This window comes from Furipterus horrens, unplaced genomic scaffold (assembly GCF_987537825.1).
Source record: "Furipterus horrens unplaced genomic scaffold, mFurHor1.1.pri manual_scaffold_2, whole genome shotgun sequence".
Lineage (NCBI taxonomy): Eukaryota > Metazoa > Chordata > Mammalia > Chiroptera > Furipteridae > Furipterus > Furipterus horrens.
In genome coordinates, this window is record NW_028327172.1 from 217149086 (window position 1) to 217164554 (window position 15469).

Below are 15469 nucleotides of genomic sequence, written 5' to 3' on the forward strand. Positions count from 1 at the left end.
TGCTATGGCCAGTTCAAAAAACGGGTGTGCAGAGCGGCAGGGGGGCCCGCTGGAAGCCCCGAGCTGTCGCTCGCTCGAGGCTCTGACAGGGCCGCAGCCTCCCCTGGGCCCCACCTCCACCAGGAGCCCCGCTTCTCGCTGTCCTCCTCCCCCACTGGAAGCCGCTGGCCCAGCGACCCTCCTCGGTGTTTGTCTGCAGTCACTTCCCGGCCAGGGAGGGCCAGAGAGGGCGCACCGAGGTCGCACTGGTCTGGGTGGCCCCAGGCTCTGAATGGCAGTGCTCAGAAAATGATGAAATGATGCGACTCAGCGGCTCCCCAGGGCAGCAGCTTGTGAAGTGGCGTGGGCGTGACCAGGCCAGCAGCCTGACCCCAACCCCCGCGGGCCCTGCGTGCCCGGCCCCGCCCCGCCCCGCCCCGCCCCGCCCCCACCCGTGCACGCAGGGCCTGGCGCACCCGCACCTGCTCGTCCACATAGGCGTCGATCCGCTTCTGGCACTCCAGCCACTCGGCGGCCACCCTGCGCAGCTCCTCCTCAGAGCGTTGGTAGCGCCGCAGCAGGGTGCTGTAGGCGTCCTCGCCACAGCTGTCGTGCGTGGTGGTGCCCAGCCTGCGGGTAGAGGCCTTTCAGCGCAACGAAGGGTCCAGAGGCTTCAAGCCAGCGACCAGAGGGCTGCGTCCGTGCGCCCCTTCCCTCCCCTCCCACCGGGACAAGGGGGACACGACTCCATGCTGCCCAGGGTGCTGTGAGGGGTCACCACGGGCGCCTGCCACAGAGGCGATGCTCCTAGAAGGAAGCGCCTGGGGAAGAGCACTATCGGCGAGCCCCACTGTTCTAAGACGGCCAAGGCCCCGCGAACAGTTGACTAAAGGGGGGCTGCAAAGAAAACATTTAATCAAAAATGCACAGCCTGGACCTGGTCTTCAAACTGAGTGAAACGGAAAATCCGATTCAAGCAACGAAACATAAGGATACTTTCGTGCATTCAGTCTCACACTTGTTAAGGAGCACGGTAAGATGGCAATGAGACAGTGGACAGGGACAGGACACCCACGTGGACAACTGACAGGGAAAACACACACTTGTCTGGGGAAGAAGCCGGGCTGGGGGGAGAGGTGGCCGGGGAGGCCTGTGGGGGGCGGGGGCAGCTTCTCCCCAGAAACCGCTCATTTTCCGAACAGTTAAATATATCAGCGTCTGAATCAAAATCACTGTCTACGGGGACACCTTGACAAGGAAATCCACAATCAAGGCCCGCATTCGGAACTGCCCGGAGCACGGAGGGCGCAGGGCTGGCGGCCAGGGCTGTGGGCGGGGTGCTCTGGAAGGGCGCTGCGAGAGGCGGGGCTCGGCCGGCTGCGGGACAGCCGGGCGCTCACACGCGCACATGGGGCCTCGTTGTCCCTTGGAAACACGCCGTGTCAGGTACAGGCGTGCCCGAGGCTCATGGCTATCAATGTGCGTGGGCAGCGGAGGGAGGAAAAATCTAGAAGCACACAATTGTGTACAGTTCCTCCCCCTCCTCCTGATTTTCTATACTTCCAGAATTTTGTTGCTATGACAATTCAATCATTTTATAAGTGCACAGAAAGGCAGTTTTAAATCAGAACCACCTCAGCGGGTGTGAATGGCTCCCTGTCCCTGTCCCCGGGCGTACCCCCGGGGAACACCTGGGACTACTGTGCACCTGAAACTCAAGTCATCGAGGGAGCAGCAGAAGTCGGGCAGGGAAGCCCACACGGAGAGAGGGGCCAGGCTGCTTCTGCCCTCAGAACACGAAACTCAAGACACACACCTAGAGACTCTCTGAGGGGCCTCGGGGTTCCACTCAGAGGCACAGGAGGCCAGGGGACCTTCAGGCCTGAGAGCACCCTCCTCACCCCTCCTGCAGTGTCCTCCCCACTCCTACTCATCCCAGACAGACGGCCACTTCTCATGCACCTACCCACCCCACCCCCCCAGAATGCGGCCTGGGGAGCACTGGCCTTGGCCCCATGCACCCGAGGTGAGGCCTGCTCCTCCCTATGCGACACAGGGCTGGCTTGGAGCCAACAGAGCAAAGCCCCCGGTGGGGTCACTGCAGCACAATCTGCAGGCGCAGGGCTAACATTCAAGCAAAGCTGGGCTGGAATCCCAAGGAAACAGGGGTCCCAGGGACTGTCCCCAGGGTCCCATGAGCTACTACCTAAATATTCTCTTTATACAAACACGACAGCACACGGGAAGATACCCATGCTGATGTTGATAACAAATAACACGCAGTGAGACGGTAAGTGATCAGGAGAGTGAAAGGAAATCAGTTTGAGAAAGTTCATTTACAAGCCCGATGAACCCTCCCCAACAATCAGTACTGCAGACTGTAAATAAAGGCCCACTGGGCCCTGGCTACAAACGCCCACCGCCCCCTGCAAGCAGACACAGCGAAGCCCCCAGTCCAGCCCTGCGAGGGAGGCGGAGTCTGCAGGGCTTCTGGGTGCGTTTGCTTTGCGTCCTTTTCTGTATCTCAAGTTTACTTTATCCTCATCCAGCTGAACAAACACAGGCCGGAGACAGTGACAGTGTCACTGGGCAACCACAGTGGGATTCCGGTGCCACAGCCGAGGGCACCACTGGAGGAGGTAGGATTCACATGTACCTCATTGCAAACTCTTCTGAGTGGCGGAGGGGGTATCTGCAGCATGAGCTCAAAGCAAACCAGTTCCCCGCCGACAGAGAACCTGCCGGGAACCCGTCCTCTGGGTGCCCAGCCCTCTAGGACCACTGCCCGCTCCCCTGCTCCCCAGCCTGCGTCCCTGTCTCTGGTCCCTGCCCCCTCCCGGCCCAGAGAGCAGCCAGGCAGCCTGACCCCAGAATTCACACTCGAGACTGAACAGCCTCATTCACAGGGAACACAGGGGAAACCGAGAAGCAGGGACAGAAAGCTGTGACATTCCACGACACAACCAGGGTCCTGTCACCACTCAGTCTGATGGCAGGCCCTCAGACTCACGGGCTCACCAGAAAAAACAAGGCTAAACACCTTGTGACCCTGTTGCAAGCCCCTGCCCACCAAGAGGCACGTCTCATTATAAAGGGCCCTTGTGTGGGTCTGAACATCCGCATTCCCACTCCTGACTCCTTCTGCAAGGACAGCAGGCAGGACCCTGAGGGCATCAGCCCAGGATGGGGCCAGCCAGGCCCACGCCACGCCTGCTGCGCTTCCTTCTCATCTCTTTGTCCCTGGCCGGCCGTGGAAGCTGCCCGCGAGGCATTATTTCTCCAGAGGCGGGCATGCAGGGGGCACAGCTCAGACTCAGACAGGACTGAGGGACACGGGGCACAAAGGCCGGGGGCGTCTACACGTGGGTTTCAGGAGGAAAAAACAGCTGGTGCATCACTCAGCTACAACAATAGCTTACTCACTTAAAAAAATAATTTTCAGCCCTGGAAAGGTCGTGGGTTCGATTCCGGGTCCGGTGCATGCAAGAGGCAACGGATTGATGTTTCTCTCCCACATCTATGTTTTTCTCCCTCTCTCTCCCCCTCCCTTCCCCTCTAAGAAAATAACAGAAATAATAATTTCCACTTTCTGTGAGTCTGGTCCCACTGAGGCTCAATAAGCACACTTAAATAAAGGGAACCCCACTTGTGCTGCTACTACAATGTGTCTGACGCGCGAGCCTGGTCCCAGGGGCGCGGCAGACAAGCTGCAGCGGCGCGGACCCAAGGAACCGCCTCCCGGCCGAGCAGACACCAAGGCAGTGGCCCTGGGTCCTGCGCTCAGTGCCCCTCCTTGGCCCTCGTGGGGGAAGCGCCCCGGCGGCGCTCTCGGCACAAATAGGAAGAGAACAAAGACACCGAAGGAACATGAGGGGCAGGCTGGTGGGGCGGCGCCCGCGCCCAGGGCCCTCTTCCCACCCCTCCCGTGCCCTGCACAGCGAGGGCCACAGCAAGGACTCCAGCACAGACAGCTGGCCAAGCCCCGGGCCTGTCGAGGCCAAACGCTGCGGGCCGCCGTTTGTCCTCAGTCACGCGCTGATCCTGGGCTTGTCGGTCTCGGTTCGATCCCAGCCCTGGGTTCCCAGCTTCTCCAACAAGAACGCCCACGAGACAGTGGCACTCAGAGTCACGCACGGGACCCCGCAGGAGCCCCACGGGACAAACGCACGTGAAGGCTAAGTACCTGATTTGCGACACCAGTGCTGGCAAGTTGCTCTGGAGAAGGGGCTCCGAGAACACCAGGTTCTCAAACAGGTGTTTATTGTGCAGTTCCCACGTCACCTGGAACTTCTTCAAGTGCTCGTTTTCCTGGTTGAAAAGATGCGCTGCGTTACTGGAAGCCAAGAGCTCCCCAGGGCGCCCTCTCCCCCCGCCCGCCCAGCCCTTCTGCGTGAGGAACTGCGGGCCCCGGCCTCCCGCCCCGCCTGTGCACGGGCGCCACACTGCCACTGCGCGTCCCCTCGGAAGCGGGTTGTCTGGGGACAACATGCAGTGGTCTGTGCCTGGAGACACCAGCCAACAACCTACACAGGGAGGCCCCACACTCGTGCCAACACCTGCCAGGCCCGGGGCTGAGGGCACAAGCACCCGTGCGGCGACGAGGCTGTGAGGACACCGGTGGCCGTGCGACACCACGAAGGCTCGCCTGCGCTGCCAGTGAGTCCCTCCTGTACCCGAGGACTGTGACGGACTGACCAGGGCCCAGCGACATCCGCGCAGCGCCGGTCCCTCCCCCAGGGGCGGCGGCGTCCCTCCCTCGGAGCCAGGACGCAACACAGGAAAGTGAGGCGTGCAGAAGACCAGGGACGAGGACCAACACAGTCAGCCCGACACAAGCGTCACCAATGTGCCTGTGATGTCATGGCCACAGATGGCAGTGCCAAGAGGACACGTGTCATGGGCCTCCGCAGAGGCCAGTCTGTGCAGGCGCTGTGCCAGGCAAGAGGCAGAGACTGGTGCAGCAGGTCCCTGTCTCCCAGAGGTCCCCGGGCACCGGGGCAGGCAGCAAGCTGATTCACGCTTCGTCTGCACAAGGACAATGGGAAGGCACGGCAGCTGCAGACCAGGCCCCCGGCCCGCGGAGGCAGGGGCAGGGCGGACACCCCAGGAGTCCTGCCCCCGTAAACCTTCAGGACGGAGGGAGTGGGTCCTGCCTGCCAGCCTAGGAGCGCCCGGCACTGAGTTACCACCCAAGACCACTGCTGCGGCTTTCAGGGCTGACAGTAATAAAGATAACTGGGCAAAGACTGATTTCTGAAAACTTGTGGCATCTTTCTGAAAATTTTTATTTATTGATCTGAGAGAGATGGTGGGGCGGGGGGTGAGTTGTTCCACTTTTTCATACACTCATTAGCTGCTTCTCGCCTGTGTCCTGACCAGGAATCAAACCCGTAACCATGGTGTGTGGGAACGACACTAGCCAGCTGAGTGTCCCAGCAGGGCCACACCTGGCAGCTGCAGTGGAGCCTGGAACTGCACTTCGGGTGGGGCTGTGGGACAGGGCAGAGCGCACGCCCTCAGCACCAGAGCCAGCGGAGGCGGCCACGCGTGCCGAGCGCATGGAGGGCTCCTGCACCAGCAGCAGCCCTGGGCCGGGCCAGGAGCAGCCCACAGGCTGGACAACCTGGGTGAGGACGGCAGAGACGGGCCACAGGTGGGCAAAAACACCTGGTGGCCCTGCCGCTTCCCAGCCCGCTAGTCCTACTGCCCACGGCCACGTGAAGAGCTGGCAAGGGGCTGGAACAGGGCAAGGGATTCGAATCCCACAGCAGCCCTTGAGAAACAGCCGGATGTTCAGAATCCTTCCGTCCTCATGAATGGAAATTGTTTCAGGGTGGCTACAGCCTGGGAAGGTGCTTCCCAGAGGCCTGGTGGCACCCGTCAGTCTAGTACCAACCTTCCCTCACTACTTAGCAAGTGGGAGAGACGTGCCGTGACCCTGTCTGGTCCTGGGCAGTGTGCAGTCAGCCCCGGGAGGGCGCCTCCTAGAAAGTCACATGTTTGGGAATGTGCTTCTGTGGGGATGCATCCCGTGGGTTCTGCAGTCAGGAGAGGAGGGATGTCGTTTCTGCAGAAGATGACGGGGTCAGCAGAGAATTAGCCAGTGGGGTCCACACAGCAAATGACCTTGCCACTGATGGAAAACAGCTGACCCGATGTGTGGCCCCTCGTCAAACCTGAGCCTTCGAGCGAAAACCAGAACTCAGGAACATCTGCAGCTGCCGCCGCGGCCTTGAAGCTCCTCGGCATTTCAGCACCTTTCTGATGAGGATCGATGACTCTTTGTGCTGAAGATTCTGCTGCTGGCGATAGCCCGCCGGTGAACCAGGGCTTCCCCACGGCCGGTGTGTGCCGCGAGGAGACCACGCGTGGGCAGCTCTGTGGCCTGGGCTCGGAGCCAACACTGAACCTGACATGCGCAGCACTCGGGCTCTCGTGCACGTGCAAAGAGGAGCCAGAACAACAATTCATCCAGACGCAGAGCAGTCAGACCCTCCTCAGCAGCTCCTGCCCGGGCGACCCCGGCGAGCCGGGCAGTGAGCGGCATGCGGAGCAGGTATGAGGAGCCACGTGTCCTGTGTTAACCCAGACCAGAGATGCGCAGAAATGAAAACAATACCCCCTCTTCTAAATAAATAAGTTGTTTGGAAGTTATTTTTTAATCCAAAAAAGGCTATTTTTGTTATGTACTGGGCTCATTAGTTTTAAAGTAATTTAGTAAGTGAGCATTTAAAAATTTCTCTTACTCCCAATACAGAAAACACTGATGGATAAGGTCCACGTAAGCAGAAGCTCTCCGGGGTCCTCAGCGTTCAGGCCCCGGCCTGCGGAGGGCTGCTGGGAGGCCCCGGCGCAGGGCTGACCTGAATTGAGCTCCGCAGACTCCCGAGACCGTGGAGATGCCGGGGCCCGGAAGGTCTCCGCGACGTTTGTGGACGTTCTTGGAGCCTCATCTGAACACCCCAACCATAAAGAGATTTTTGAGCTGATTGGAAAACTTTTAAATGGACTGGGCATCAGGCGATAAAAAGAAACCCTGTCGGTTTTGTGGGTGTGACAATGGCCTATGGTTACGTAAGGTGACGTCAAACCCTCCAGAGGGACCTGAGGCCGCCTGACGAGACTGGCAACCTGGGGTCGCTGCACAGCCACCTCCTGGCTCGAGACTGTCACACCACGCCCGCAGCCCTTGCTCAGACCACCCCCCCACCCAGCCCAGGTCCCAGGGGCAACTCGCTCTGCTGCCCCTCCTGGGCGTGGCCTCGCTGCTTCGCGCCAGAGTGAGCCCCGTGGTCCCAGCCAGGGGCGCAGACCCCGCCAGCGGCAGACCCAGGCCGCAGCCTGTCCCCTTGAATCTCTTCGCTCTGAGGCTGCCTGCTTCCGTGCCAGCTCAGCAGCGGCCTTGGTAGCCTGGCTCCCATTCCCACTGGTTGGCCATCGTCCCACCGCTGCCCTTGACGAACAGGGGTGCGCGGGCCCGACTGCTGCACCCCAGAGACCAGTGAGCACCTCTCTGTGCCAAGGAGGCGAAGTGAGTCGCTGACCACATGGCTGCGCTCTGTGCCTCCAGTTTGCGGCTGTTTCCGAACAACAAGGAAACGTCTTTGTGCACGTTGCTAGGAATCTGTTTCAAGACTCGTGGTTCAAGCTAGCGGTTGTTAGCTTCACAAAACAGCACCCCACACTGACCCCGGGGGGCCTGCCTGGAGGCATCCTGGCCCAGGCACCAGGGCAGGTGCAGGCAGAGGCCTCAGCTGAGCCCCAGCTGCCGCCCTTGGGACGCGGGAAGGCCCTAGGGTGCTGGCAGGGGAGGTGGCACCGCATGTGCACCTCTGAAGAGCAGAAAGACGTGCAGGAGGCAGTGTGGGGAGGGGGAGGGGGCGCGCAGGCCCGCGGGGCACGAGTGGGGCACTGCGGCCAGCACAGCCTGCTCAGCAGCCAGCGCGCCGCGTCCCCCGAGCACACAGCCCAGCTCCCAGCAGAGCCAGAGACCGGCGCGCGCTCACCAGAGTGCCGAGGAAGGTGCTGATGGTGCGCGCCGCCTGGCAGAGGGCGCCGTACTCCTCCAGCAGCAGGGAGACGAACTGGTGGGCCTGCGGCGGGCCCTGCAGGCCGGAAGGCACCCGCACGCGGGCCGCGGCCGACAGCTGCCGCAGGAGGCGGACCTTCATCTCCAGCACGTACTCCCGGGCCTGCTGCTCCAGCCGCTGGTACAGCTGGTAGGGGTCCCTCTCGCAGAGCCTGCAGAGAGAAAGACAGTCACCATTCCCCTGCAACCCAGCTTCTCTCGAAAGACATTCTATAGCCATGAGCACCTTTCCCTGGGAGCCCACCTGACATGACCGCACCTCCTCTCAAGCCAGGAGAAGTGCGTTCGCCCAACTCAACAGGGAGACGGGCAGCGTAGCAGGAACTTCTCCACGTTCTGTCCCTCCCCTGCGCTACCTCAGTCGCCCACCTGGCGGGCTCTCACATGACTGGATACTGAAGCCCACACAGGCTGCGGAGGGTGTTGGAACCCACACAGCCACCAGGTGGCAGAGTGGACATTCTAGTCAGTGCCTCAGGCTGTCACTGGACCGTTGAATTACGAACAAAGGCAACTAAGGACAATTATGCTCACACGCTGATATGTTAACAGGTGAAAACAAGGGTCCCAAGGAGGAGGTTCCCAGGCTGGGGAATGCCACAGACAGCTCCTTCCTTTTCTAGGAATTCAGTATCCAATCCCAACGAGCTTGTGTTATTTTTATAACCAAGGGAAACTTAAAGAGACAGTTTATCTCTTTTTCAACTATCCCACCAAAAACGAACAAAAGTGCGTGAAATAAAATCTGCTTGCCCGCGCCCCAGCACCCGCCCCAGCAGGTGACATTCTCGCGAGGCCCCTTCCACCCCTGTCCTCCAGCGTCTGGCACTACCCGTCACTGGGAGCCCCTGCGCGCCCCTCGATGGAGACAGGGGAGCACGGGAGGGGCAGCCTGGCCCCCACCCACACCCTACGCACAGGAGGAGCCACTCTGTTAGACGGGAGCCGGAAAACACCTGAGGCTACAGTTCCTGGACTTCATATAATGAATCCTTTCACCTTATGGGCACCACGTTTGGTCAAAAGAGAAGAATGCGAGTTACTGTCTGTTCCACTTTAAAATTCCCGCACCACCTAGGCCGTAAAACAGCCACGTGAAATCCCGCAATGGAACGTGTGACACTTTCTATAAAACGCGCCAGAGACACAGTAAAAACCCGCGGGCCCCCACTGTGGTTAGTACACTGCAGGGAGGTGGACAGAGCTGTCAGCCTACCCGTCCAGCTAAGGGCCTCTGGAACAGAAGGCACTGCACCTGGGACAGAAAAGCCGCACAAGACTCAGACGGCACAGGGACCATCAAACGCACAAGCACCCTGGACGCTTCCTTCCCTAGTCCTTCGCCTGGTGAAATTAGACATACGTTCTACCTTATTTCCTTGTCCACGTCTGTATCTTATCAATTTAATGAAATAACCACGTGGTACTTTTGCCAGCAAGCCCACCCACACCCCGGCAGGACAGGCCGCACCGCGGGCTGGAGGCCGTGCCGCGACATCCACGCTGCGGGGAAGGGCCAGGCAGCCGGGCCAGCCTGCACCCACGCACACGGAGGGCAGCTCTAGGTGGGGGAGGGGACGACGAGGGATGTGAGCGGCCCTTAGACTTCCGATGGGTGGCCTCTTGGAGAAGGTGCCTGGAGACTAACGTGAGTGATGGAAGGGAGACAAAGGAGCGAGAAACCCTGAGAAGGCAGAAGACTCACATGGGGAGGAGGGCAGACGCCAGGGCGCCAGGGGAGAAACGAAGGCCCGAGAGCAGGGAGGGGCGGGAGGTGAAGGCGGAGGCGGAGGCAGGCCCCGAGGCCCGGAGAGAGGGACGGTCCCCAGACTCCCCTTTCCTGCATGTCAGCACTGAAGCCAAGAGCACCCTTGGGCACAAAGGCTGGGGAGCCCAGCGTACACCAGACACACAGCTCTAAGGGGGGTGGGGCTCTCACAGCCCCGACCGCGCGGCTCACTCTTGGAGCAGCGCTGTCCCCGCCTCAGCCCCGGTCACCGTCACTGCCTCGGCCACAAGCCCTCCTCTGCACTGCGACTTCCTGAACGCTTCTTTCAATGTCTCACTTCACTTCCGCCGCCTCTGAGCACTCAGTAGCGGGCAGGTCACGCATCCGTTCCCAACACTCCCTGTGAGGCCCGACGTCTGCGAGGGTCCGCACCGCCCGGAGCCAGCGCCCGGGACGGCAGAGGCCCACAGGCATGGCCCAGGCCGCTACAGCTCGCACGGCCCACGGCCCATCACTGCTCCCGCGTCCGGGACAAGCTCACGAAACACCCAAACATGAGACAAAGAAACCAATATGAGAACCGAACCACGAAATCTTGAGCTCAAATTTATCGCTTTTATTTGGAACATTTCAAAAGAGAAAAAAAGACGCTGAAACTATGAGAAAAAATAAAAATGACGTCCACCTCAAAGTCGGTGCTGTCACGAGCACGCAGCGTCTGCTGAAGAGCAGGCGCCACGTCATGAGCCCCCGCTGCCTGGGAGCGCCCCGAGTTAGGCCTCCGCCGCCTCACCTTGTAGACAGGACGGCGGCTGGACCTTCCTCTCTGGGCTGGGCACGCGCTCAGCGTCCTCTCAGCGTCCGTCCCAACACTAAGAAATGGCCGAAGCGCGTCACCTCCCTTTTGTCACATAAGCAGTAAGCGCGTCAGCAAACCAGAACGTGAAACTGGACGCAGGGGCCACTCTCACCAGCGGCTGCTGAGGCCCCGCAGGGCCCGGGGCACAGGACACAGGGGACGCGTGTACCTATCCACGAGCTCCTTCACCCCCTCCTTGTCAGGCACCAGGGACTGGTCTCGGTCATCAGCCAGCGGGGTCCCGGCCTGGCGGTAGATGCAGCGGACCGTGTAGCGCACTTCGGACCAGTAGTTCTGCAGCTGCTGCGGCTCCCGGTCTGTCTCAGCTGAGCTCTCCCTGGGAGGCGGCATGAGGGCAGGTCAGGGTGGTCAGCACAGTCCTCGCCCCCCCTGCCCCCTGCGGCCCTCCCGTCCACGCCCAGCTCCTCCCTTCCGTCCGGCTCTGCGCCGCTGCAGCCAGGCAGCACTGCCCTCGGAGGCCCAGGAGACGTCAGCCCCCTCACACGATGGATCAGGAACGGGGTCAGCCTGGCTCCCCGACCTCTGCCGCCCAGGGGCCCATGAGGCAGCGCTCATGCCCACCAAGGCCCCAGGCCGCCGGCCACAGCCCACTCCCGCCCGCGGTCTCGGATCCCAAAGACTGAGCCCCGGCCCCTGTCCTTCCTGAGGACTAGCTCCCCCTGTCCCCCACCATCCGTGTGCCTTCCCCCACTCTTAGGCCTCCGGGTGGGATGGAGGGAGGAGCCTCACTCGCCCGTGGCCTTCACGGGAAGCCGACCCTGTCCCATCCCCAGCCCCAGCCCCGTCCCACCCGCCCCGGTACCTGCGCTCGCTGCAGGCCTCGCAGGCACACGCCGTGTCCGAGGGCAGCGGCTGGGTCCCCAGAGCCAGCCTCCCGCCGCCGGCCTCCGCTGGGGGCCCGCCCAGAGGGCTGTGCAGAAGGAAGTCCTGGCCCTGTTTGGGAGAGAGAACAGCACAGACGGGTCACGTTCAAATGCTCCCGCGCACGCACTCTTTCTCCTTTTGGCTCACCCCCCCCCCCCCCCCCCGCCCCAGTCCCTGCGCTTCATGAGTCTGTCGCTCTTTTGCTGGCTGGTTCAGCTTGTTCATTAGAACCATGGGCACAGACAAGTGTGCTGACTGCGGTGGGGTGGGGTGCGGGTGGGAGAGGGTGAAGGGGGATAAACGGTAATGAAATAAAGTAAAAAATTAAAATACATTAAATTTAAAAACGAAAAGCTCATTCACAAATTTCAGAAAAATGCCTTTTAAAAAGATACAAAAAAACCGAGACACTGAAAATTTCTGAAACAACATGACACAGAAAACTTTCCCTCTGACGCGCACAGGTGTGTCTGGGACCTGGTATGTTTCCCACTGACAGTTCGTCACAGTGCCATGAGGACGGGAAGTGATTTCCTTGCTTCTTTACAGGAGGCACTTCTACCCCTAGTGCCCCAAGCAGCCCACGCGACCGACCCCCAGTGCGTACCTCCAGGACATGGTGGCCAGTCCCCGCGACGGCACGAGTGCTGACCTAGGGGCCACTCGGCCCACAGACCCTGAGGGAAGGGAGGCTCTGGGAGGGACAGACGGCGCAGGCTTGGGCCTCACCACCCAGCAGCACCTAAAGCTGTCCCCAGTGGAGCCCACGGGGAGCGCCGAGGCAGCCGCAGCCCCCGCCGACAAACCCCTGCCTGCCTGCGCTCCCCGTCTCGGAGCATAACTGCACGGCCTGCCCAGCCAGTACCTCACCCCCCGGGGACAGGACCACAGCAGGACTCTGGGACCAGGCTTACAGCGGGAGCCCCCACCGTGGAGGAAGCACTCGCCCCTTGCCGCCCAGAGCTCCCCAGCAGGAAAGCCAGTGCCACGGCCATCACCCCACAGCCAGGAGAAGGGCAGCGTCTGGGAGAGGCTCCTGACGGGCACTGTCACACGGAAAGAACCGGATGGCCCCTCCTCCTGTCACCTCCAAGGCTTCCTGTCCCAGAGGGGCCTGGATCCCGTGTCCTCTCAGTGGAGGTGCCTGCTCCTGTCCTGCCCCTCCTGCCTCCAGGGCCAAGCAGGCCCTCAGCCCCGGTGTCCCAGCCCTGTCCCCGGCCCCCAGCCCAGTCTACTCACAGCCACCTCTGGCCTGGGCTCCTGTGCTGGCGGCGCCCCTGGCTCTCCCACACGACCCCCTGTGACCCTCCTCCAAGCAGCAGCCAGAGTGACCCCAGCACTGGGCCCTGCACGTGGACACAAGCCACCTCCCTGACTGCAGTTGGAAGGGCCCCCACGCAGGCCCCGGCTTGAACCGCACTGCGCTGCGCTTCCCGCCTCTGCCTGCTGGGGGTGCTGACCCCCTCCGTCACAATAACAGAGAAGAAGAAAAAGGATTATTGCTGCATACTAGCAATAAGCAACTGGGTATTAAAAAATTTTAGAAGTACCATTTAAAATAAAAAAATATAAAATACTTTGAAAAATTTTCAATATACTATGTGCAAAGCCTGTAGTTTGACAACTACAAAACTATTCTAAGAATAAATTTAAAAGCCCTAAATTAATGAAGGTTCATATCACAATCATAAATTGGAAGACTCACTATTAAGATGTCAATTCTCCCCAAACTGAGCTATAATGCAACACAGGGCCCGTTTCAAACTCAGCAGGGCTTCCTGTGGAAACGAGAAGGACCCGGGGCAGCCAAAGCCCTGGAGACCACCCCAACGCGGGAGGCCCTCCCCGCCTCCCGGAAGGAAGACCGTACGGTACGAGCAAAAGGACGACACGCTCATACGTGCCAAGCGGAACAGAGACCAGAAGCAGAACCACACGCGTGGTGTCAACTGATTTCTGACAAAGGAGCCAATGTGATTTAATGAGGAAAAACAGCGTCTTCAGCAAACAGTCCGGAACAACGGAGCATCCACGGGCAAAGAGGGGGACCTGAAACTCTCTCACTTCACAAAAGACACAAACTTCATCAAGATGGGTCGCAGGTCAAATGTGTAAGCGCAAACCACAGAACATCCAGAAAAAACAGGAAAACAATCTTTATAGCCTTGAGGAGCAAAGATTTCTTCCACAGAACAGAAAAAGCCCAAATCATTTAAAAGTTTATAAATTGGACTTGAGCAAAATGTAAGACTTTTGCTCTTCACAAAACAGTGTTATAAAACATGGCGGGGCCTGGGGAGGATCCATCAAGACATGGAACTAGGTTTCCCTAGAGGCAAACTTTAAAAGCTTTTTCTCCTCGAATCATCCTTTCCACACCACCTGGTAAGCAGCTTGCTTGATTCTCCTCGGCAGTAGGAGCAGTGAAATGGGTGCTACCAAACAGAACTGTCTTGAAACATTTATTTCCAATTCAAAATGCAGCTTTATATTGTGTTTGTCACAGATCCCCGTGTTCTTCTCTTCCAGATGGCTCTCGTTGCAAAGCAGAGCTTGCTTTGACATCTGAGCGCAGGACTACAGTTTGCTACCATCCCTCTGTGGACCTTCCATACGAACACACAAAACCTACCCCTCGGCCAGACCCTGTGCACAATTACGAAGAAACACTGGATCAAGTGTTGAAAACTAATTAGAAGAAAAAGACGAACACTTGGAACAAGGACCTATGACAGAACAGCTTCACCCAATGCTCTTCACTCCTAAGCACCGTGGGTGTCCTCGCGGACAGGAGCACAGACGTCGTGAGAAACTGAACCCTCCACAAGACAGATGATTCTGAGGTTCTCAGTAATCAAAGAAAAATATTTTCCTGTCTCTCATTTGCCATTTGAGAAAATCAAGTATATTCACTACTACGTTATATAGTAAAATAATAATAAAATGCCTTATCTAAAAAAAAGAGGGAAGTGTTATATAACAAAAAGGCAAGCCATTCACTGGGAGAAAATATCTGAGAACTGTATCTGATAAAAGGCTTGTATTCAGAATATGTAAAGATCTCTTCCAACTCAGTAGGACAATCAACTCAATTAAATAAAGGTGAAAAATGCCAACAGCCACTTCACCGAAGTCACAGGCGGAAAACAAGCGCATAAAAAGATGCTCAACAAGCCACCGAGAAAATGCAGATTAAAACCACGCGCGGTAACACCATGAGCCTCTAGGATGGCTAAGGTTAAGGACTGCCACCCTCTCGCCTCGGGACCCACGGGACCTGTCCCACGTGGCTGGAGAGCTGTACAAGCACTTTGAAACTCGGCAAGACAGCTCCTTGTGGTCTCAGTCATGCACTTAGTGATGGCCTTGAGTTCCACTCCCAGGTGCTTATCGAATAGAAATTAACTCCGTCCACATCGAAGACTTGCACCAAATGTCACCAAGAGCTTTATCCCTAACAGCCAGAACCAGGAAACACAGATGGCCTCCTGCTGCTGACGGGGAAACCCACTGCGGCCCCTCCAGCCAATGGGGGGCTACAGGGACAGAAGGAAAGTAAGCGCCAGCACAGGCAGCTACGTGGATGAGTCTCAAGTGCATTGTGCTCAGTGAAAAAAGCAAAGCCCACCATTCCAACGGTCTTCCTGCCCTCTCGTTCCGACAGTTCTGGGCAGGAGCAACAAATTCGTCGGCAGCCACTTTCAAGAAGTTCCCTATAAAGGAACTGTGTGTCTTTATTATGAACCAAGACCCAACAGGGCAAACCTTCAGGATGAGGACAAATACCAGCCGAGTCTTCAATGGCTGCTTTAACCGGGACGGTACGGCTTGTACACAGTACCTATCGAAGCCCCTGGCCCCTCAGTGTGCAATACAACCATGTACGTGAGAACACAGCACAAAGGCTAATGTGCACAACCAAACAGAG

General features: G+C 58.8%; 1 protein-coding gene and 1 pseudogene across 1 annotated transcript in view; one reads left to right on the top strand and one right to left on the bottom strand.

Annotated features, from left to right (window-relative positions):
* Positions 1 to 15469, bottom strand: part of FAM193A (family with sequence similarity 193 member A) — a 96500-nt gene that overhangs the window by 40151 nt on the left and 40880 nt on the right. The window contains exons 3-7 of the mRNA XM_090267158.1: positions 11480 to 11610; positions 10826 to 10993; positions 7986 to 8220; positions 4163 to 4287; positions 462 to 609 (exon numbers count right to left, since the gene is read on the bottom strand). Coding sequence (XP_090123284.1) covers positions 462 to 609; positions 4163 to 4287; positions 7986 to 8220; positions 10826 to 10993; positions 11480 to 11610 — 807 coding nt within the window. The remainder of the gene's footprint in view (positions 1 to 461; positions 610 to 4162; positions 4288 to 7985; positions 8221 to 10825; positions 10994 to 11479; positions 11611 to 15469) is intronic.
* On the top strand, positions 11774 to 14377 carry LOC150020419 (large ribosomal subunit protein mL42 pseudogene; annotated as a pseudogene).